This window comes from Mus musculus, chromosome 3 (assembly GCF_000001635.26).
Source record: "Mus musculus strain C57BL/6J chromosome 3, GRCm38.p6 C57BL/6J".
In the NCBI taxonomy this organism is placed as follows: domain Eukaryota; kingdom Metazoa; phylum Chordata; class Mammalia; order Rodentia; family Muridae; genus Mus; species Mus musculus.
In genome coordinates, this window is record NC_000069.6 from 20005702 (window position 1) to 20029617 (window position 23916).

Below are 23916 nucleotides of genomic sequence, written 5' to 3' on the forward strand. Positions count from 1 at the left end.
GATAGGAGAGGCAATAGCCTGGGGACCCAACCACAGCTGAAATGAAACTAGTCCAAACAAGCACAAAGTGGATTGCCTGGAAAGCTTTTTTAAGAACTGTAACTAACCATCAGTATAATAAGGAACTCTAGCCAGGCCTGGCATCATACCCTACAAGCTCAGCATGAACAGATGATTTGGTGGCAATGCAGGCCACACAGTGAATTCCAGGTCACCCTGGCTTCAGAAAAAGACACTGTCTAAAAAGTAAATATTCAACAAAAGTATCACAGAACTAAAAACGGCCCAAATAATGTAAAATATTGCTAAGGTTGGTTTCTTAGACATCTTCATTTTTTTTTTCAGTTCTGAAAATCAACTCTCTTCACTTTCAACATATGTGCTATTTATTCCTTTTTACTACCAAAGTCCCTCTGCCTCAGGTCTGATTCAGCAGATTTCTCTGGTTCTCTACTTTTATAGGCAGGGATGTGTACAAGGGGTAGGTACCAGGACAATCTGGGAAAAGAGCAAATATTTGCTAGTCATGATGGTCTCTCTAACTGATAAATATTGCTCTCTAACCTACCAATGACATATAGTAATTACTATACAAATATGCCCCTGTAGTAACTGTAGCCAAACATACCAAACCCCAGGGTTGGGGAGGGAGCCATAGTTTGGAAGCATTCTCAGGTAATTCTAAATGTCCAACACTTCTAAATAGGAGCTAAACAGACCCGTTGGGAGCGCTGATGGTAATCCTTCTTAATGCCTGAGATTACGTGACCTATGGGTAATCTTAAAAGAAGTATATCCAGAGGAAAGATTTAGAAAAGGTTAACCAAAATATTTTCCATCTTCACCAGCAAAAATTCCCAGAAAAGGGTGAAGGGAATATGCAGAAACTGAGGCATTATGAGAAGTCTACAAAGCAGAGGCACGGATGAGAGGGAAGATCAATGGCATAGAACAGATTTTCAACATAATTATAGAAAACTCCCAGAATAAGGAAAACCACAACCATATAGACACACAGAACACCAACTAGAAGAAGAAAAGAAGTTCCCCATGGAACATAAGTTAAAACACTAAATATACACAACACAGAGGATACTGAAAGCAGCAAGAGAAAGGACACAAGTCCCATGCAAAGGCAAACACACCAGGAAACTGCTGATGGAGGCTGAACACCAGCAGAGTCTGGTGCAATGCACCCCAAAGGACCACAGACGCCAAATCAGACTTCTTTACCCAGCAACGCTCTCTGCCATAGTTGAAGAAAGAAAGTTTTCATGATAGAAACAGGTTAAAGGAATGTATCCACCAAGCCAGCCCCGCTGAGAATACTAGAACCTGAAGATACTTTAGACTGAAGAGAGGATAAGCAAGCCCAAAAGGCCACATAAAGAAAACAAGTGAAGCCATCTAACAAGAACACGGAATAAGACAAAGAACACAGCAGAATTCCCCCACAAACACACACAACAAAATTACAGCAATCAACAAACCCTTTTCAATACTAACTTTAAGTATTGGCTTCAACTTCCCAATCAAAAGAAAATGTTGAATGGAATGATTAAGTAACAAAAATCCATCTTTTGTTACATACAGAGATTTTAAATGATCACTGAATTATACCGTTTGATTGTGATTATAAATGTGCTTAGAAGTTATATCAGTAAAATTTTCATAGCCTATTACACGTACAACTTTATTTGCTTCACTGTTCTGTGTGTTGGGAGGACAAGGTCCGATTCTGTCTCCCACATTTACTGTACTTCTCAGACTGAGCTATCAAATGAACAAACAAGCCGCTAACACCTCAGGGCTTGCAGTGTCTATATGTACTAGAGATAAGAGACAATGAAAGAATCTCCTTTAGTGATATATTGTTGTAGTTAACTAATAAATTACTGAGGCTGGACTTGAATTCATGATTCTTCTGTCTCAGCCTTCCAAGTGCTAGAATTATAAGCATGTACAACCATACCCGATTCTGGTGATTTTAATAGAAGAATATAGGCCACAGTCTGGAAACTGAGTCTAAACACTCTAGCCTCCTGATTTTCCTTCCCCAACCCACCCCCAACTCAACAGCTGTCTCTATGTTCTATAAAGTCCACATTTTGACCAATTTCTAAAGTTTAAACCAGGAATTATACACCCCAATCGTAAAAAGCTCATGGAGAAGAAAATGCCTAAGGGCCTCTGGGTATGGTATAAGACTCGAGAACCTCAGCGTCTGGATGAGAAGCTGTGGAGATAAGAGTGGTGCAGACTGAACACGCTGTGCACTGCTCAGACAGAGCCATCAGCATCTGGCAGACCAGGCCTCAGGAACAGTACAGGGCACAGGTGGCCAGTACTCCTGAATTTTTCAAGAGTAACGTTTAACTCAGAATTCCTAACATGAAATATTGATTTCTATATGTGGCTTGCTACAGTGAGTAAACAGAAGAAAAGAAAAGAAAAGAAAAGAAAAGAAAAGAAAAGAAAAGAAAAGAAAAGAAAAGAAAAGAAAAGAAAAGAAAAGGAAAGAAAAGAAAAGGAAAGAAAAAGAAAGGTGAAAATTATATTCAGCCCTTGGGCCAACAAATGGTATTAAAAGATACATTCAGCCCGGCCTGGCCTACCATGTCCCATGCAGAAACAGTTAGAATTCCTATACCATAATTGTGTCCCTCAATTCTTTTGAAACCTTCTCTTCTGGGGTCAGATACGACTACTTTGACATATTATTCATAAGGCAGATGGTATTGGTTCAGTGGGTATGAAGTCTACATTGTGCTAAGCCACATTAAACAAAGCTCATACTTACAAAAGATCCCTATACATTTGGACACTTTTTCCCCACAGGTGTTTTCACGTCTATTCTAAACAGGAAGGCAGTTGTACAGCTCATTCGCCTGCAGCAAGACCAGTCCCTCAGCTCAGAGGCTTCGTCTCAGCAGTTCCACCCAGAAGCCAGCATTCCAAAGCAAAGCTCCTAACTGTGATCAATTATAGATTTTTGCCCCTCAAAAAGCTATACTCTAAATTAACAAGACATGTGCTATCACAACACATTTAAATTGTTTACTATACTTCAATATACTGCATATTTTAAAAGTAAGAGAGGCATTTTTATTTACCTGTAATTTCAGAAGGTCGTCTGTGTAATTTTTATCAGCTAAGGAATCAGATGTCGTTAACACATGAACCCATGGATTTACTAGGCCATAATGACTGCAGGCATTTATCTGAAACATTACAGAAATGCATCACAAGCCAAATACAGCAAGAGCAAAACAAGTCATCTCTTCATCCATTCACTAACTCTCTGCCACATCGTAGATTCAGTTGCACACTCTCCTAGGAGAAGGAAGCTTTGCAGACGTATTTCCCTGGAAAAGTGTGTAGTCTTGCTGCTTTCGTATCAAATAATCTGCAATAAATATTTCCTAATATTTTGAAATTTAAAAATATTCTACAGAAGTGCTTTCAAGCAAAATATATAAGTGAATAGAATAGAATAGAATAGAATAGAATAGAATAGAATAGAATAGAATAGAACAGAACAGAATAGAATAGTATTACTCCTAAGATAAGAGTGGAAATGATTTTTGGGGGTGAGAAAATATCCTTTTAAGTTCTCATGATGACTGTCATGGAGTATCCTTAATCCAAGAAATTACACTGGTGACCTTTGCACTCATGGTGCAGTGCCCACAGCAGTCATAGCAACAGGAGTCTATGGAAACCAGAGCAGTATGGGAGGGTGACCAAGGCTGTCGCAGTTGCCTACAACACACCTGAAGCCTAAGCGTGGCCCTGACAGGAAAGAGAACAGTGCAGTAGGCCCTTGCCTCAGCCCTTTCAAAACTGCTTGAGGCAACCCTTCTGAAGAAAGCCTCTCATATGCTGGGACACTGCAAGGTGGTAATAAAGGAGTATGGCTGTATTCTTTATTTTCAGGGTGTGAAATTTGAGTTGGTCGGGTCTCATGTGTAGCCCTGGCTGGCCTGGAACTCACAGAGATCCCCCTGCCCCTGCCTTCTGAGTGGTAAGATTAAAGGTGTGTGCCATGACACCTGGCTTTCATTTATTTACTTGTGTGTGTATGTTTGTATGTGCACGTGCAGAGGTTGAAAAACAATTTTCAGGTCATTTCTCTCCTTCTACTGTGGGTTCCAGGGATGAAACTTAGATCACCAGACTTGGCAGCAAGGTCCTTTTCAGGATAAGCAATCTTGGCAGCCTGAGTTAGTGTTCTTTTTTTTTTTTTTTTTTTTTTTTTTTTTTAAAGATTTATTTATTATTATATGTAAGTACACTGTAGCTGTCTTCAGACACACCAGAAGAGGGAGTCAGATCTTGTTACGGATGGTTGTGAGCCACCATGTGGTTGCTGGGATTTGAACTCTGGACCTTCAGAAGAGCAGTCGGGTGCTCTTACCCACTGAGCCATCTCACCAGCCCGAGTTAGTGTTCTTTAGAATGGGAAAGTATATAAGACGTAGGTAACTTCAGTCAGAGGTACATTCTAAGCATTAAAAATAAGGTAGGGGGCTGATGAGATGGCTCAGCGGTTAAGAGCACCAACTGCTCTTCTGAAGGTCCTGAGTTCAAATCCCAGCAACCACATGGTGGCTCACAACCATCTGTAATGAGATCTGATGCCCTCTTCTGGTGCTTCTGCAGACAGCTACAGTGTACTTACATACAATAAATAAATAAATCTTAAAAAAAAAAAAAAAAAAAAAAAAAAAAAAAAAGGTAGGGACTAGGAACATAGCCTTAGTAGATAATGCGTTTACCTCACAGGAAATAAAAATCTGAGTTTGAGTCCTCCAACCTGGAAAATGTCAGGTGTGGTGGTACAAGTTTGTAAGCTGAGGAGGCAAAACAGAGGATGCCTAGGCCTCTGGCCAGCCCTTATCCTGCATGCCAATGACAGACCCTGTTTCAAAGTAATTGGGCAGAGTCCCTAAGAATGAGCCGTGAGCGTGACCTTTAGACTCTATGCATAGGACATCGGGATCTGCATGTGCACTGCACTAGCTCCCTCTGTCCTAAAAACAAAATACAGATCGCTGCAGCACAGAATGTGTGCACTGAAGGTATTTCAGTGTCTTACCAAATCCTCCGCTGTTCTCAGTGGTACGGTGTCAGGACACCGCCTCTCAGATAACCTCCAAACGTACTGAGAGATGAGCTTGAAAAAGAGTTCCTCAAGTACCACATTTGGGAGACAAGCTACGAGCTGAGCTTCCCAGAAGTCTATCAAAAGCTGCGGAACTGCGTCTTCATCCTTTCCACACAGCACCTAGAAAGGAAAGCATCCCACATGAATGCAGAGCCATCAGTCCGCCATGCGATCATGCAGTTCATAATTTTGGCTTGACTGCCACAGCAAGAACTAAGTTACACACTTTCCGTTAATAAGAAACAGACTCTAGGTGGCATGTATGGAATTTCTGCAGAAAGTCTTTTATTTTGTATCCACAGCAAGAACTAAGTTACACACTTTCCGTTAATAAGAAACAGACTCTAGGTGGCATGTATGGAATTTCTGCAGAAAGTCTTTTATTTTGTATGTTTACATTATAAACTCATTATACAGAAGTCTGTCTTTTCAGTAATGAGTGAAACTTCAGTTCTATTCCCTAATCTCCTTTGGTTTCTATCAGACAACTCAGAAAAATTACATTTCCAACTGGACAAACCTTAAAGAAAGAATCTGTTTCTACAATTCCAATTTTATCATTCTTCTGTAAGCCCAGGACTGAAGCCACAAGCAATCCAGGCTGAGTTTCCTTCAAGTCAATCGCAAGTTCTGTAGGAACAATCTGTCCTTTCCACTGTTGAATTAACAGCCGGGGTTCCAGAATGAAGCCATACACCAGCTTCATCTTCAGAGGAAAAAAAAATGTTGGAATGAAATGTACATTGCATCTACATTATTCATCTCTTTCTAGTGTCTTCATGATTTAGGGGCCAGTTAATAACACTGTATTTCTGAGTTTTAGCCACAAAAACCAACTCTTATCCCCAAGAAGAATATTATCTTTCTCGTGTAAATTATTAATAGGGAACTAAGCTTTGAGATGTTCCATTTTTGTAAAGAGTTTTAGATTAATTATACATACATATGTATAAACACACACACACACACACACATCCTAAGTTCTTTCAAAGTTGTAGAAAGGTAGATAACTCAGACTTTCAGAATTCGAGTCTTCAAAGCAGACTCCCTGATGCTGACTTGTTCTCGCGGCAAACCATCTCCTAGTATAATGATGTGTTCCCTGTTTTAGGAAGCATATAGTTTTACCAGGAGCATTTGGCCAAGCAGGCAACAATAGAACAAGGCCTAGGCTCTAAAGTTACCCTGCCTGCTCAATGCTGACTGACTGTGCAATCACAAGCGCGTTATTTTAGCTATCTCACGTATATGACATTTATAGTAACACTGATCTCAGCACCCAACAAGAATTAAGTGATACAATACATGCAAGCAACTTAGAAAAGGCCCGGGACATAGAAACACAAATGATCCCCTTGCCTCGAGCCCTAAGTGATTAACATCTTTTGCCTCTATTCCTAAATGATCCCTTTGGTAAAAGCAATGGCCTTTCCTCCTTCGGTGTCATTGTGATTTTCCTATTAACCTCCTGTGGCTGACAGTTAATATCCTCCTTCCTATGCTTAAGAAACTCACCCCCCTGTTGTGCTTTCAGTGAACACCTACTCTAATTGTTGGCTCTGGACATAGCTTTATACTCTTCTGTGTGAACAAACATAATATTCTGAATATATGTGGTACAGTGATGATGAAAGATCTTTCAGTAGCCACTGCTGATATTTATCAATCTTTTTTATTTCCATTTGACAGATCTAAAGTTCCATCTAACACTGTCTGTTTTCTGTTACTAAGAAACCATGAGGTACAAAGAAGCCAGAAGAAAGCCCAATGGCTCAGGAACTACTCTAATTCTCTTTCAGACTTGTTAACACCAGGCATTGTACTATACCTCCGAATGGCTTTTCATCTCATTTCTGTACATGTCAAGATCTCCCATTTTCAAGGCCACTGCAGCCTTGGTCAAGGTCACTAAGACGGGTGAAACTCCACAACTATCCAGCTTCCTTAAATAATGCAAGGCAGTTAAGGGATCAATATTCTTCATAGAAGGGCTAGAGAGAACATGAGGCAGCTGCTTCGGCTCAGCCATGTGGAATATCTGAGCCACTTTTGCTGCTAATTCCTTTGATGAATATGAACAAAAAATAAACCGTTAGCCAATAGGAAACAGGGGACAAAAAGGAAGGAAGGTATAAAATGCACTAGATAAATAATATAATGCTATTGAGAAAGACAGAGATTACGAAAATATTTGAAAGGCCAAAACTGAGCTGACATGATCTGTCTGCAGAGAGACAATAAGAAAATAAAAGCAGTGAAAAAGATATACCAATTTGTGACCAACATTTTTAATTTTAATTACATAGGAGAAAGTATTATTATACTTAAAAACCTATGGTTTAAAAACTACAACTTAGTTCAAAATATACTCAATAATATAATTCAGGTGAAAATTTACTTCTCTTGAAATCTCCAAGTATATGGTATTTCAATTTCCAACTGTGCTTAAAATACAAAAGGGACTAAAAATAATCTTCAACCAATCAGACCTCCCAGAGCTCCCAGGGACTAAACCACCAACCAAAGAAGGACCCATGGCTCCAGCCGCCTATGTAGCAGAGGATGCCCTTGTCAGGCATCAGTGGGAGGAGAGGCCCTTGATCCTGTGACTGCTCGGTGCCCCAGTGTAGGGGAATGTCAGGGCAGGGAGGGGGAATTGGTGGGTGGGTGAGGGAGCACCCTCAGAAGCAGGGGGAGGGAGGTTGGGATAGGGGGTTTCCGGGTAGGAAACCAGGAAAGGGGAAACATTTGAAATGTAAATACAGAAAATAGCCAATAAAAATAATAATAATATTTTAAGAGGTCATTGGCCCTTAAATAAAGTTTGGACGTTGAAAATAGGGCACATGGAGTTATGGGGAAAAAACATACTGCAGAGGAAGGCAGGGACCAGCATTCTGTCTTCACTTGAGAATAGATCTCACTGTGCCTGGGCAGGCCCCTCAGCCACAATAGCCTCCATGCTGAATACTAAGGACACATGGGAAAGTCACACCTAAATTCTTTTCCAAGCTATAATTCTAAGACCATTAAAGAAGTAAAGGGCATGCTAATTTTTTCAGGAAAAAAAAAAAAGAAAATTTTGGAACTTAAATTCTAAATACTACTAAAAGTTAAAAAGAGAAGCTATAACTTTATAGAAAATTATATTCACTTTACTTAATTCTTCATCCAGGTTTTCATAAAGAGAATGATTAATATAAAATACTAGTCCTCTCTCATATTTCTGTGATTCACTCTCTTCTGTCCAGTCCACACGGGCCAAGACTTCAGCCAGAGACAAACCAGACATCTTATAGTACGGCAAGGCGAGATGGGATTGCTCAGTGGTAAGCCTAGAGAGAGAGAAATGTTAAAGGGCTTCAAATGTGCATTTGTGTGGCAGCTACTTAACACAGTAAGTAATAAAACAGATCACACTTTTCAAAGGCATAAGCCTCACAGCTTGACTTTTATAAAGCCACTCTCAGTAGCATTTTTCCTGAGCATATCAAAGGTAGAAAAGCAATCATTCATTAATATTTAATATTATAAATGGCATTTATAGTCTACCTCATCTCAGTCATCGACAATCTCTTACACAGGTGAAGTAAGCCTATGATACACTGTCTACAAAAATTCTATAAGCATGATTCTCAGAACTGGAGAGCTGTCCCTGGCCCTCAGCACCTATAGCACTGAGGAGAAGCCAGCCCCGCCCTTCACCTGGGCAGCACAGTGTGGCTGGCCCTGAGGGCAGGAGAGCAGGAGAGCTGGCCTGGGTCCTTACCTGCTGCAGCACTGGGTGAGCTAGCCAGGACAGTGCTGGCTCTGGTTGTGAGGGTGTGGGACAGCTTTGGCAGGCTGACCAACCCAGCTGCCAACTAGACCCAGGGCAGATACAGATGTTGGACCGCTCCAACATCTACCTCATCTATGAAGTAATGGACCTTGTGAAGGGGCTGGTTCAGCAGATCCAAAGCTTCAGGATCTTCTGACACAGGGCCACAACAGGAGATCAGACCGGTGAGCATGCAGTGTTCATACTGTCGCACATGCCAATTACTCACTGCAATAAACATTATTTGGTTTTTTTTTTTTTGAGACAGGGTTTCTCTGTGTAGCCCTGGGATGTCCTGAAACTCACTCTGTAGACCAGGCTGGCCTCAAACTCAGAAATGCCCCTGCCCCTGCCCCTGCCCCTGCCCCTGCCCCTGCCCCTGCCCCCCGAGTGCTGGGATTAAAGGTGTGCATCACCATGCCTGGCTGTAATAAACATTTACAAGTAAAGATGTGTAGACAAAAGTGTACACTGTGTGACACACTGGGATACACTAGAGCTTCCATGAAGAGATGTTTTGTGTTATTTTTGTGGATTTTTTTTGTTTTATTTTGTTTGTTTCTTTTGGGGGGGAGTGGGTGTGAAGGGACAGGGCGATGAGGGGATTAGAGTGCGTGACATGAAATGCACAAAGAATCAATACAAAATTTAAAAAAAATGGTTCTCAGAAATACAAAACTCGATTGACCTTAATATGCCTTTCTGATATCATGGAAGCACTGACTACTATATTAATTTCTCAGGTGTTCCAGTTACACCCCTCCCTGACGCTAACAAACAACAAGTACCCAAACCATCGCAGTTCTTTTTCTCTCAGCATGTGCCTCTAACATCCTGAAAACAAAATAACATAATCCTGAAAAGTAAGTACATAAATAATACATAAATTAAGATCACCCTCTAAATCCAAAAGTTAGGTCATGGGTTTATTACGCCTTTAACAAAGTGTGACATTTTCAAAAGACACTGGGTAAGTCATATCCACTCTGTACCTCTAAGCCTGCCACACACCTACATATGGACCGGGCACATAGCATGCCTATGAAACAAATGAGAAAACGAACCAACTCCCAGAGGTAAAAAAGCCTGCTATGTGCATGCAAAACTCTGTAACAACGCTTACGAGGCCTCACCAACCTGCTGTAACAGTCTCCAAGGTGTCCACAGCTTTCTTTAAAAGCTTCCAGGAGTTCTGCTTTCTCTGCAGGCTCCAGCTGACTGCCATCCATCAGGGCAGCTCTCACTAGCAGATGAGCCTCACTGAGCAGGTGGAGACAGCTCTCGGTTTTCACGGTCTTGTAGCTGTTACTATAGTCTACCTGAAACAAGAAGACAAACGGCTAGTGTCTCTGAAGACGGCCCATTCACCACCCCATCCCCGCTCTTAAGAACTGTTACACCTTGTTATTAAAATTCATATGTAGGTATATTAAACACTAAAATGTAAAAAGTAGCTGCATATCACTTTAGTTTGCTTTTTACTGCTGTGATAAAATACCACCATCAAAGGCAACTTGGAGACTAAAGGTTTACTTGGCGTTACGTCACAGTCCATCACTAATGGAAGCCAAGGAAGAAACCTGCAGGCAAACACTGGAACAGAAACCAGAAGGGACCGCTGCTTCGACTTGCTCAGCCTCCTTTCTTTTCCTTCTCATCCTCCTCTTTTTTTTTTCCCTTAGACTATATAAGTCTATGAATTTTATGTCTGAATTTCTTTAATGTTTTGCATGCATATAGTATGTCTGTGTACCTCATGAATGCCTGAAGGTCAGAAGAGGGCATCAGATCCACGAGAACTGTAGCTATGGATAGTCAGGAGGTACAGTGTGGGTGCTGACAATTAAACCTGGGTTCCCTCAGTCGGCTCTTTTATACCATCCTGACCCTCCTGTCAGGGCTGGTACTGTCCCAGAGAGCTGGGACCTCCCACATCAATCATTAATCAAGAAAATATCCTACAGACTTGCCAACAGGCCAATCTGATACAGGTATTTTCTCGAACAAGGTTTCTTTTTCCAGATAACTCTAGTTTTTTCAAGTTGGCAAAACAAAACAAAACAAAACAAAAAAACAAAACAAAACAAAACAAACAACAACAACAACAACAACAAAACCCCTAACCTGGTTATTAATAGAGCCTTAGCAGAGTTTTCTTTCTCCACAATCTATAGATCAGTTTGATACACATATGATTACAAACATTACTGTGTTAGGAGCTTAAGGCATTAAGACATTCCAAATGATATTATAATACTAATAATGTAGTTTCAATAATTTGTTCTCAATTTGATAAGGCTTTTGAACACACTTGAAATAATCAGTTTTTTCTTTAAAGGTCTGTGACTTAGCTTTTTCAAACTAAGAACAAGTCTCCCCTGTTGAGTTTCACCGGGTGACTTAATTATGACATCTAATTCCATAGCTCACAGTGGGATGCGGGCCATCATCTGATAACTAAATAACCAGAGTCATCAGACTTCAGGACTCACATTTAGATGAGATCTAAGACTTTCCAGGACAAAGCTGATATAATTACTAGAGTACAAATATCAGAGATCAGTCAATCAACATTTAACCATACTACCAAAATCGGTACCACCAGGGCGGTATCAATGTTATTATCTGCTCTCACCGTGTAGAAAAATACAACTTGATCTATTCAGTTTTCTGCCTGAGAAGGTATAACCATAATCTAATTATTTAAAAAAGTAACAAAATTAAGAATATTCTCAAAACAAAGAAAAGAAAAAGTAGAGAGGAACTCTGTCCCCAAAATGTTAATGTTATAAAAGGAAAGACTCTAGGAATGTTCTAGATTAAAGGGAGCTAAAGCAACACAATTAAGCATGTTACCTGATGCTAGGCTGGACTGGTAGGAAAGCTATGACGTCATGACTGATTAAGCTGCGTGGGATGTAAACCGTGGACTAGATGCTGTGTCAAGACTAAGCTTACTGCAGCATATAGCTTACTGTGGTTAGACAGGACCGTATCTGATTATTTAGAGTCAAAAATCCGTGAGCTACTCAGTTACTCATCAATGGACCCAGGGAAATAACTGTGTTGCGAAAGGACAGGGTACATTATGAGGACAAATAGGCAGGACTGCAGACAATGGTCAATCTGTGTGTCAGCAATATTTTGTATTTTTCTCATTCTTACTACTTCTCTAAACCTGGAGTTATTTAAAAGGAAAGTATTTTAATTGCCAGAGAGGAGTAAGGCACTGTGACTCCTAGGACAGGACAGGACAGGAATGCCCACTCTAGACCCCTCATAGGCTGCAGCTGCCGTAGCTACTACACTTGGGACAACCTGTTATGCTCCAAAGAAAGAATGAGTTATTAATAAATGATCTGCAGTTTTCCACTCCATTTTCTCATTCTCTTTGCCGGGTGCTTTAGTTTAGCTTCTGTTTCTATGATAAAACACTAATCAAAATCAACTTAGAGGAGGAAAGGGTTTATTTGGCATTCAGTTTACATTAGGGGAAGCCAAGAGACGGAAACGGGAACTGGGGCAGATGCACAACCGTTTCTGAACTCGAGGCTTGCTCAACTTGTATCACTTAGAGACACCTGATAAGGAGGTGGCATGAACAGTGGGCGAGGCCTTCTTACCTCAGAGATTAATTAAGACAACACCCCACAGACCTGCCTACAGGGAAATCTGATGGAAGAATCAATTAAGATTTTCTCTTTCCAGATTACGTCTAGGTTTGTGGCATGTAGGCAAAACCCAACCAGCACACTGGGGCTCAACATCAACGGCTACTTGTGCTCAAACTAATGTAGCAGGCCTCTCTGGAGATGAGTATGGTAACGGGCCTTCCCCTGAGGGAGGGAATCACTACTTTGCTCTCAATGGCAGAAGCTGTGAAAACTAGGTGGAGAAAGACACATGCTTGACAGTCATGGTGGAGGCTGGAAGCTGTCTGGATGAAGTGTTCTGGATGCATAATCAATTAAATCCACGTAGTTTTCCTCATTTGAGGTTTCCTTGGTGAAATACAAGGGGCAGAGATTAGGCAGCAACAAGAACAATGTCTGCCTAGACTCACCCTCTGATGTCCAATTTCACTCTAAATTTCTATGAAGAATAAGATGTCTGAAAAAGTACCATTTCTTTGTACAGCTGCACTGGTGCCGTGGTGTTCACGAGATACAGATTCCATGCCGCTTCAGCCACGTGAGGGGTTCCGCTCCTAACACTGGCATCTTTTCTAGAACTGAAAAGGATCAAAATTAGAAGACATGTTATTAATAAACTACAGTTTTCACCTGTAAATATTGGGTACTATAAAATAATACAAGTATGACGTCACTTCCATTTAATTTTTCCTTGGTCAATTAGGATACATATAGTCGATATGCATAGCTCACAGAACTTCACAGGTACACGGCATTTACTATTCTGTCATAAGCTGATAAGCCAGTTTGCCTCCAGTTTTCCAACACTAAGCTCTCCAAGCAGGCAAGCATGAGCTTTGTTCTGGCTCTCTTCAGCATGGCTTCATGAGTCTAGCATGCCATGGCCATAACATCTTAACAGAAACAACATGTAAACCATTCACTTCACTGGAAAATGTTCACGTTACACAAGTCTGTGAGTGAGTCTGCAGCATTATCTTATCTCTTACTATTACTGTGATGTATGTTCATTAGTATAAAATTGATTATTCTTTAATCTAAAAAATATACTAATGGGCTCTTTTACAATACTAAAGTGACCACTGGATAAAAAAATGCAACTGCTTAAAGTCCAAAGAAGAAATGCAGCAAAAAGCTTTGTGGCCAGGACTAACATTACAGGTTCTGTCTATTCCCATAGTTCCACAGAGAAGGCATGTCTTTTAGATTCTTATTCTTATTCACAATACAGGTGATAGATACTCAAAACATTTTAAAATTTATTGCTTATAAAAGTTCTATGGTAAATTAAAAGCAACATTATAGAGATCTTTATATCTTCTTTATTATCTCTGGAAAAGCCATCTATCTGATCATTCTGAGTTTCAATTAAAACAATAAAACTATGATAAACATAAAATATACCAGTTATACTTTGTTCCAGAAACTAGCAGAGATGTGCAGGGCTAGCGGAATGCTTACATAAGTTTCTTGGGTGACTCTCTTCTCTCTGGAATGGCCTCAGGCTCTGCCTTCGTCAGAAGTATAATGTGGTTTTTAAAGTGACAGATGGCTTTCAAGCCTATGAAAAGCTGTATCCTTAGAGCACAAACGTCCATACTGACAGGTGGGCAAGCCTAATAAAGGATATATTACAAATTTAACCCCAGGAATGAAGGTATGTGAACCTCATCTTCCAAAGTTAGGGCTGGGGATGTAGCTTAGTTGGAAGGGTACATGAAGTTCTGGGTTCATTTACCAGCACATCATACCAGGGGTAGTGGTTCATGTCTATAATCCCCACACTGTAGCGGTAGAGACAAGATGAGCAGGAGGCAAAGGTTATAGTCAGCTACAAAGTGACTTAGAGACCAACCTGAGATACATGAGGACCCTGTCCTTAAACCAACAAAGTCAGTCTGTTCACTTGAGAGAAATCTTCCAGCCAGTTCCTGTTCTTTAGAATACTAACCTAGGCTTGTCAGTAACCATCTGCTCTATAGAGCTTTTCTGACTATAAATAAGAGAGGGTCTCACAGCCGTGGACACTACTGCAGTTGTTCCTGAAGACCTTGCTGGAAGAGAAGCCTGGACTCATACCTTTCCACCAGAGCAATCTGTACTGAATGGAGTTTCTGGGCCTAATCAGGTGCTATAAAAGGCCACACTAAAGCACTTTTAAATGATTGTGTGAAAGAAACGCTTGTACGTTTGCCTGACCCTAACCCCTTTCTTGTGAACAAAGTCTGGGAGATGTAGCAGCCTGGGCCATGTGTCTCTATAGGACACTATCACTCTCCAGATATCTGCTAATAGTACTGTGGTAACAGTACCTCAGCTGGGTGATGGTGGTGGTGGTAGTGCACGCCTTTAATCCCAGTACTCACTGGGAGGCAGAGGCAGGCAGCTCTCTGAGTTTGAAGCAAGTGTTCTGGTCTACAGAGCAAGTTCCAGGACAGCTAGGAATACTCAAAGAAATCCTGTCTCGAAAAACAAAATAACAATAGGCTCACTAGGCAGAACCAAATAGTTATGTACTAACTAGTCATCATATCTGTTACTAATCATTAACAGACAGCACCCTGCCATCAGTCCCAAAAAGGGCACCAAAGATTGTAGGCACACGTAAAGTAATCTGTAAAAACCAGCATAATTTGGGGGCTGCTTGCAGCATGCACACTTGTTACAAAAATTCATTCAATTAACTTATACCTTGGAAGTAAAACAGCCCAGATAATATCATACAGATAACTACATTTCGCAGAAAAGAAATTCAAGGTCAGATGATCATCAAACACTACATCTGTACATCACTTGTAATCAAAGCTTTTCTGATATTAAGGTTATTCTTAGTAAAAACAAAACTGAACTGATGGTTGATCTTGCATATCCAGTAACAAAGGCATGGAACATAAAAATAATTGTACTCTGATGATAGTAAAAGAAACAACTTTCCTTATCACATTCAATTTCACAATGCTGACCATACTGTTTTAATAGTTCTGTACAACTGCTACCAATACGTCTTCAAAAGCAAGACTATAAAACCTGTGATCTCAGCACTTTAAAGATAGACAAAGCTGGGCAGTGGTGGCGCAAGCCTTTAATCCCAGCACTCGGGAGGCAGAGGCAGGTGGATTTCTGAGTTCGAGGCCAACTTGGTCTACAGAGTGAGCTCCAGGATAGCCAGGGCTACACAGAGAAACCCTGTCTCCAAACAAAAGAAAACAAAACAAAAGAACAACAACAAAAAAAGATTGACAAAAGACAGATCCAAATTAGAGGCCAGCCAGGATATATAGCAAATTCCAGGCCAGCCTGGGCTGCTGTATGAAGGGGAAAAGAAAAGCTAAGAACAGGGGGCTGGTGAGATGGCTCAGCGGTTAAGCGTATTGACTGCTCTTCTGAAGGTCCTGAGTTCAAATCCCAGCAACCACATGGTGGCTCACAACCATCCGTAATGAGATCTGACACCCTCTTCTGGGGTGTCTGAAGACAGCTACAGTGTACTTATATATAGTACTAAATAAGTCTTTATTTAAAAAAAAAGAAAAGCTAAGAACAAAACAAATAAATAATAATGTGTCACAGTTATGAGCTGCCATCTAAAGCAGTGGTTCTCAACCTTCCTAATGCTATGACCCTTAAATTCAGCTCCTCATATGGTGGTATGCTCCACCCATAAAATTATTTTCATTGCTACTTTATAACTATAATTTTGCTACTGTTATGAATCATAATGGAAATATTTTTGGAGATAGGTTTGCCATAGGGATCAAGACACACAGGTTGAGAAACACTGCCCTAAAGGTACCCTATACCTATCACTTATAACACTTAAAACACTTTGAAACAATCTTTAAAACTGTCAACTCACACATGAGACATAATGCTTAGTAGTTTCTCGCCACAATGAGTAATTTAATGAATGTATTAATTAGCATTACTATTACTATGATGAAACACCATGACCAAAGCAGAAGGTTTCATTTGGCTCCCACTTCCACAACATAGTCCATCACTAAAGAAATTCAGGACAAGAATTCAAGAAGGGCTAGAACCTAGAAACAGGAGCTAATATAGAGGCCATGGGGGCATGCTGCTTATTGGCTTGCTCTTCATTGCTCCCTCAGCCTGCTTTCTCACAGAAGCCAGGGCCACCAGCCAATAGCCAGCATTCCCCTATCAATCACTAATTAAGAAGATGCTCCACTGCTTGCCTGATCTTATGGAGGCATTTTTCTCCATTGGAGTTCCCTCCACTCAAGTTGACATAAAATTGGCCTGTGTCAAGTTGACATAAAATCACCCAGCACAACGAATACGGCCTTTTTGGGCCTTTCGTCTTTGCAAAATTCAGGCCTAAAAACAAGTGTCTAAGCATTCATGTGCTCCATTGAGCTGACTGTTCTACTGTCAAGAGAAGGCAGTGCTAACCTTTAGCGTAGTATCCATGTATAGGTCTTCCTCATGTGCCACCGCTGCACTGCATCGCACCGTGAAACACTGCAGGCTTTGGCTAAGGAAGAAGAGATATGCACTGAGCAAAGTGAGAGAGAGCCAGGAAACAATGCACCCATGACCATGGTGGTGGAGAGGTCTTCATCAGCAAACAGAAATAGAAGAGAGAAAAAGACAATACTAGTTAGTATCTGACACGTGATAGTGAGTTAGACTGGGACAATGTTGCTGAATCCCTGAGGCATGTGTGTAGGCTACCTCCTTCCCACACAATCTCAAACACTGACCGTGACCAAAGAGTAAGGCTGGCCAGGTTGGAGTCAACATCCACATTTTACAAAGCAGCCCAATGCCCTTAACAGGAACTCAAAGTATGAACCTGTGACTTTCAGAGCTCAGATTAGGACCTGACTGTTGCTTCCCCTATCATCTCAGAATGAAATTCAGCCTCGATTATGTGGTGTGACCAACTCAGAATACACAGACAAAACAGTGGTAAAATGAACATGAGAAACAGGACTCTTCGGAAATGCCTTGTCCACCATCTTGCTTTGAACACTGGAAACGTTCATGTTCCCTGAGCCTCTCTAAAGAGTAGAACCAACTGGATCCAGGCTCCTGACTCTTTCTATCTCCCTCTACAAGCCCAGGGTAAAGAGACATAAGGACACTTTGAGAGCACACAGACACCTAGCTGTTGTTATTTGTTGTGGTTCTCTCAATCAATATCAATATTGATTAGAAATGTATTCACTTAGAATTTCGTATTGGATTCATCGTGAGAACGATTTACAAGAATGACTCTGAAAACAAATTAGGAGCTTGGAGAAGTAAACACCAGCACGAGCTCTTTAAAACAAGGGGGAGGCTGGTATGGTGATGCACACCTTTTAACACCCAGGAGGCAGGGGCAGTTGGACCTCCGTGAGTCTGAGGCCAGCCTGAGATACACAGTAAGTTCCAGCACAAAGAAAACCTATTAGGAGTGGTGTTGCCTTCACAATGGTGCTCTGTACCTCAAAAGACAGGGCAGACAGCCAGGCCTCTCCCTAGCTCTCTGTGATACCACTTCCATCTCAAACTGCTGTCAAGAGTTCTTTTCCTACCTTAAAGGAAATCATCTCTGAAGCTATCACAGAAACTAGAATGCCAGCAGCACATTTACTAATCTCCAACAGAGAAAGCATTGTTATGTGAAGTGAGACTGAGAGGGTGGGGCATAGACAAGCACAGTGGGAGGAGAGTGACAGTGGGAACGCTGGGATACAACAGTCAAGGATCTTTAGCTGCTAGGGACAAAAGGAAGTGTGGTAGTTTGAATAGGTTTGGCCTCCTAGACTCACAGGTTTGAATGCCTTGCCCACAGGGAGTGACACCATCAGGAGCTGTGTCCTCATTAAAATAGGTGTGGCCTTGTTGGAGGAAATGTGTCAATGCAGGGGATGCTATGTTCAAGCTCCACCCAGGGTGGGAGAGAGATTCAGCTTTAGGATCAAGATGTAGAGAAGTCTGGACTCCTCCAGCCCCATGTCTGTCTGCACACTGCCATGCTTTCCACCATGATGACAATGGATACACTGCCATGCTTTCCACCATGATGACAATGGATACACTGCCATGTTTTCCACCATGATGACAATGGATACACTGCCATGCTTTCCACCATGATGACAATGGATACACTGCCATGTTTTCCACCATGATGACAATGGATACACTGCCATGCTTTCCACCATGATGACAATGGATACACTGCCATGTTTTCCACCATGATGACAACGGACTCTAAACCTCTAAACCTGTAAGCCAGCTCCAATGAAATGTTTGCCCTTATAAGAGTGGCCTTGGACATGGTGTCTCTTCACAGCAATGGAAACCGTAACTAAGACAGGCAAGAACCCCTGACTTGTTTCCACCTAGCAAAATCCTGTTTGTTTGCTACTACTGGGTTACTGAACAGAAATACAAAAAGAATAAAGAGTATACATTCAAGATGTCTGTCTTAGTTACTTTTCTATTGCTCTGTGAGAAAACACCATGACCAAGGTAACTTATAACAGAAAGAGTTTAGCTGGGCAGGGGTAACACATGCATTTAATCCAGCACTTGGGAGGCAGAGGCAGACAGGTCTCTACGAGTCTGAGACATCCTAGTCTATAGAGCAAGTTCCAGGACAGCCAAGTCTACACAGAGAGATCCTGTCTCGAAAAACCTAAACAAACAAACAAGTTTAATTTGGTTTATGGTTTCAGAGAATTAGAGTTCATGATAACAAAAAGAGGGAACATCTGGGAGCTCACATCTTAATCCACAGCAGAGAGACACTGAGAGAACAATGGGAATTGCCCGGGTCTTTGGAAACCTCAAAGTCCACTTGAACATCATTCTTCATCCTCTAAGATGGGGACCCAGAGAGAATAAAAGGGAAAAGTGAGAAAGCCCCCTGAGCACCAGCAGTTCTTTTTCTGATTCCCATCAGCTGTGATACGAAAGGCTCTTCTCAGCTACACAGTCCCCACCAAAATTCACTGACATCTCTAAACCGGGAGCCTAATCGATCCTTCCTCTTCAAGTTACTTCTGTAGATCTACTGTCCTAATGACGTGAGAAGTAACATACAGATGTAACGGTAGACCATCTGTCCCAATGATGACGTGAGAAGTAACATACAGATGTACTGGAGGCAGGTATGCTCACTGACTTCTCACGCTGCTATCCATGTATACAATCAGACGAGGAAAAACTGAAAAGTGTTTTTGCACATGGGATGGAAATGAGTATTTCTAGCCCTCCATTCTCCCTCCACTTCTGACAGATGATAGTACATCTTAAAAGAACTTTTTCTTGGGACTGGAGAGAAAGCTCAGCAGTCAAAGACTTCAGCACCAGCTTGAGAACTAACAGAAAAGGAAGTGAGGCCAAGGCCAACAAGCGACACCGGGGCCGTACCTTGTGATGACATGCAAGAACTGTGGTGTGAGCACGGCTTGTTGAGACTTCTCAGGATACCAATAGACTGACATTAATTCAACAGACTTCACAACCATGTACAGATAGCCCACATGAGGTAACGAGAAGAAACAGAAGAGATTTGGCATCTCTTTTTTCGGCGATAAATCATTTTCATCAGGATGAAAACCTGCATTGGAAAAATTCAAGAATGACATGCTATGAAGCCAGTAAATAAAAGAATCAATATCAAGACTTTCCTATGCAGACAGACTATACTGTATCATACAATGACCAGAGGTGCTCAGGGGGAGGAGACAGTAAGAAATGTTGTTATGAGGAGGAGGTACTTAGGAAAGCACCATTTTGCAAGAACTAACAGAAAGTCACACTCATCAGTGGTTATTAATTTTGGAGTGTCCACCAGGGACCACAAGCTTTCCCAGAGATAGCAAAACTACTTGCACAAGAAACAATAATAATATCCTGATTAAGCATGAGTCTACATCAACATGGTCAATAAAAACATAATTATTCCACAACTGGAACTTAAAGTTCTCTACTGTTTCCAAAAACGAAAAGAAATAGAAAAATCTTAATAATATTGCTCAGCAATCCAAGTATATCAAAAGCACTGCCATTTCAACATTCAAGAAACAAAAAACTAAGATTTTTTTATTTTTATACTAAACATTCAAAATCTAGTGTATGGCTTACACTTATAGTATATATCAGTTTCAATTAGGTATATTTCAAATGCTTAAGTCTTCTTCCTCCTTCTATGATCCCCATGGATATGAAAAGTCCAGTTCTGTACTGTTCACAACTATCCCAAAGCCAACTACATTTTTTCCTTCTTTCCAGGACATATCTGAGCTCTGGCTAAACAGAACTAGCCACTAATCTCTAAGCACAAGATAATGTTACAGCTTACATATGTTGGTTCCTCTTATGCAACACCTTGCAAAATTCTTCATCTTCTAAAATGTCTACATACCCCATCCTGGACTCAGCTCAAATATAAGCCACACATCTACAGTCCTTTAGCCTTTCAATAAATACTCCCAAGGTACCCACTGCATGCAGTACTGTTGTTGATGTTCTGCCAATTCCCAAAACAAGGTGAATTCTTTCAAAGAGCCCTCACATTCTAATGATGGGGATTGAGACAGGGAACAAAGTCCTAAGTGGAGAAGAGAGATTTTAAATAGAGAGAGCACAGGGCCTAAACTTAAGCTCAGAAGTTAAGAACTCTTGATGCTCTTCAGAGGGCCTGAGTTCAGTTCCCAGCTCCCAAGTTGGGTGTCTCACAACAACCTGTAACGTCTTCACTGGCCTCTGCCAGCAACACACATGCCAAGCCCACACTCAGACAGACAGACAGACACACATACACACACACAATAAAAATAAAAGTGAGTCAAAGTGAGAGAACCAAGGGAAGTCCTCTGTGGTACGGTGATATTTGAGCTGTGCTCTCAAAGATGTGACTATACCACTCATGCAGTAGCTGAAGCACGCACATTCTAGGCCTCGGTGGAAGGAATTGTAGGTTTTACAGGAAAGGAAACTTGGCTAGAGAACAGTAAGCAGGTCGGGGTGAGACAAATGAACGCAGAGTTAGCTAAGTCACACTGGCCCTGGACGATTAGGGCTTTTTATTCCAACTGTATGGGTAGTTCACTGAATGAAAGAGCTGACACGCTGACTAGCTTTGAGCTCTATGTCCACCCTTGTACCACACACACCCATTTTTTTCTCCACTCTCTCTGGTCTTGGCTCTTTCAGTTCCTCAAATACAGACTCTTTGCTCATGAGAGAACTTTGTGGGTTCCTCTATTTGGAACACTCTCTTCCCCTTCCTCCACCCTACAGATCCAGTCTCAGGAAGCAGCCTTTCTAGACCCAAGAAAAAGTCAGGGGGTTGTTGAAGTTGGGGCCTTATTCTTCCTCTCAGCCCCACGCTCCCAGAAATGAGACACAGACTCAAAATATATTTACAATACCTTGGCCATATGTCTAGGCTCTTCTCTGACTAGAATCATGACTTAAGATAACCCATTTACTTTAACCTACATTCCGTCACGTGGCTAGTTCTCTGTGCTCAGGTACCATGCATCTGTCTCCTTTCCAGCATCCCCTTCCAGAATTTTTTTTTCCTTCTAGATGCCCCACCTGTATTTCCTGCCTAAGCCAGAGGCTTGTTAATTTCAGGCGATGCATCCATACATTATGTAAGCTATTCTCTCTACAGGGGGTCTTTGCTACAGGCTTGTATACCAGGGCTCATTTCCCATAGAGCACTATTTCAGTGTTGTTAGTACGTGATGGGTATCTGCTTTCACAGTTAGGTAATTAGGTACAAGCATGTTGCCTGCTTTCTCTCAGTACTCAGCACAAGTGTAGCTATTCAATAAGCATCTACTTAAATGTTATAAATACATGCGGCTACAACAATATCTTCCCAGAAAACATCTGAAGATGCTGAACGGGCCATGAGCAAGTGCAGCGCTCATCAGATTTCTGGTGAACACTTAAGGACACTGGTGCCAAAGTTCAAAACAGTCCAATTAAGTCAGAATTAGAGTCCCCACCATATTTTTTTTTTTTTTGTTAATGACAAAGTCTTATGGAGCCCATGCTAGCCTAGAACTCACTGTGTAGTCAGAGGATGACCTTGCACTTCCGGCCCTCCCTTCTCTGTCTCCCACGTGATAGGATTACAAGTGCATACCGCCACAAACCTCTGTTTGTTCAGTGCTAGGAATGAAGCTTTATTCCTGCTAAAAAAAAAAAAAAAAAGCACCTGACCAACTTCACTACATCTCGCATTATATTTTTAAGTGTCCAGGAATGCAGTATGCAGCAGGATTGAAAAGTAGCATTCTGAATGAGTTTCCACTCAAACCGTGCTTTTCTACCTCGCTTACAAGGTCATCCTAAGAAAATGTGTCAAATACTCAGCTGGAACTAGACAGACCTCTACTCCAATAGTGCTCACAGATTTCCTTCTCTGGGTCTATAGACAATTTCAAAAGAAAAAAGAAATGAGGTTTTCTGGTCACATCCTCCTAATGGTTTCACTTCTCCTAGCCAATATGACTTTCCTTTCCTCAGGAAGATTCAGCAGAAAAAACAAAAACAAAACCCAACCTACTGTCTCCACACAGGTCTTTCTTCCAGCCCAGGCCTTGCAAACCTCTCTACCCTGCCGCTCAGCTATACTTACCACTTTGGTGAATGGGTAGCAGCTGAAGGGAATGTAACTTGATGTTATCAGACAAGACATAGGACGAAATATCTGGAGCAAAACGTCTGTGGGTTGAAGAAGAGACAGGGAAGAGATCTAATTTCCAGAGATTTTTAAGCTGGCATGAAAAAGCTAAAAGCTCGTGAATGAAAAGGAACTCTCATACCTATACAATAGATGCCGAACACGTAAATATTTTACTTTTTCATCTTCTAATCCTGTGGACTCCAGTTTAACAGATATCCCAGACTGTTCACATTTTTCACCAATGAGTTCCATGGGTTTTAGACAGATAACAAAATCTTCTGACTCAAGTTGTGAAGTTTCATTACTGACACCTTAAAAAATAAAATTTAAGAATTTACCCACTAAAGCGCTACCATCTTCCAGACTGAACATTAGACATATATGTCCTAGCTGTGTCTATATTGCTATGACAGAACATTGACCAAAGGCAACTTAGGGAGGATCACAATTTACTTCAGTTTACAATTCTCAGATCACACTCCATCACTGGGGAAGTTAGGGCAGGAACTCAGGGATGGAGTTGATTCAGAGGCCATAGAGGAGGGCTGCTTACTGCCTTCTTCCCAGTGGTTTCAGTCAGCCTGCTTTCTTATACAACCCAGGACTCCCT

At 41.3% G+C, this 23916-nt stretch overlaps 2 protein-coding genes across 17 annotated transcripts in view; one reads left to right on the top strand and one right to left on the bottom strand.

The window, feature by feature from the left end:
• Positions 1-4049, top strand: part of Cp (ceruloplasmin) — a 52818-nt gene extending 48769 nt beyond the window's left edge. For 2 of the 4 annotated variants that reach the window (XM_006535381.4, NM_001276250.1), the window contains exon 20: positions 2839-4049. The gene's annotated coding sequence lies outside the window, so the exon portion shown is untranslated. Of the gene's footprint in view, positions 1-848 lie in introns of all 4 variants that reach the window. The other 2 variants (XM_011249655.3, NM_001276248.1) reach the window with 2 other exon arrangements.
• The window catches only part of Hps3 (HPS3, biogenesis of lysosomal organelles complex 2 subunit 1), a 39390-nt gene that overhangs the window by 9757 nt on the left and 5717 nt on the right, over positions 1-23916 (bottom strand). For 4 of the 13 annotated variants that reach the window (XR_389587.4, NM_001146323.1, NM_080634.4 and 1 more), the window contains 12 exons: positions 23446-23617; positions 23259-23344; positions 20030-20219; positions 17057-17138; positions 14102-14256; positions 13110-13218; positions 10125-10306; positions 8322-8502; positions 6996-7229; positions 5688-5873; positions 5099-5287; positions 3114-3221 (listed from right to left, as the gene is read on the bottom strand). Coding sequence is in view for 9 of the 13 variants with exons in the window: in NM_001146323.1 (NP_001139795.1) it covers positions 3114-3221; positions 5099-5287; positions 5688-5873; positions 6996-7229; positions 8322-8502; positions 10125-10306; positions 13110-13218; positions 14102-14256; positions 17057-17138; positions 20030-20219; positions 23259-23344; positions 23446-23617 (1874 nt within the window). In the remaining 4 variants the exon portion in view is untranslated. Of the gene's footprint in view, positions 1-3113; positions 3222-5098; positions 5288-5687; positions 5874-6995; positions 7230-8321; positions 8503-9519; positions 10307-13050; positions 13219-14101; positions 14257-17056; positions 17139-20029; positions 20220-23258; positions 23345-23445; positions 23618-23916 lie in introns of those variants that run through there. The other 9 variants (XR_001783645.2, XM_006535377.4, XM_030252407.1 and 6 more) reach the window with 7 other exon arrangements.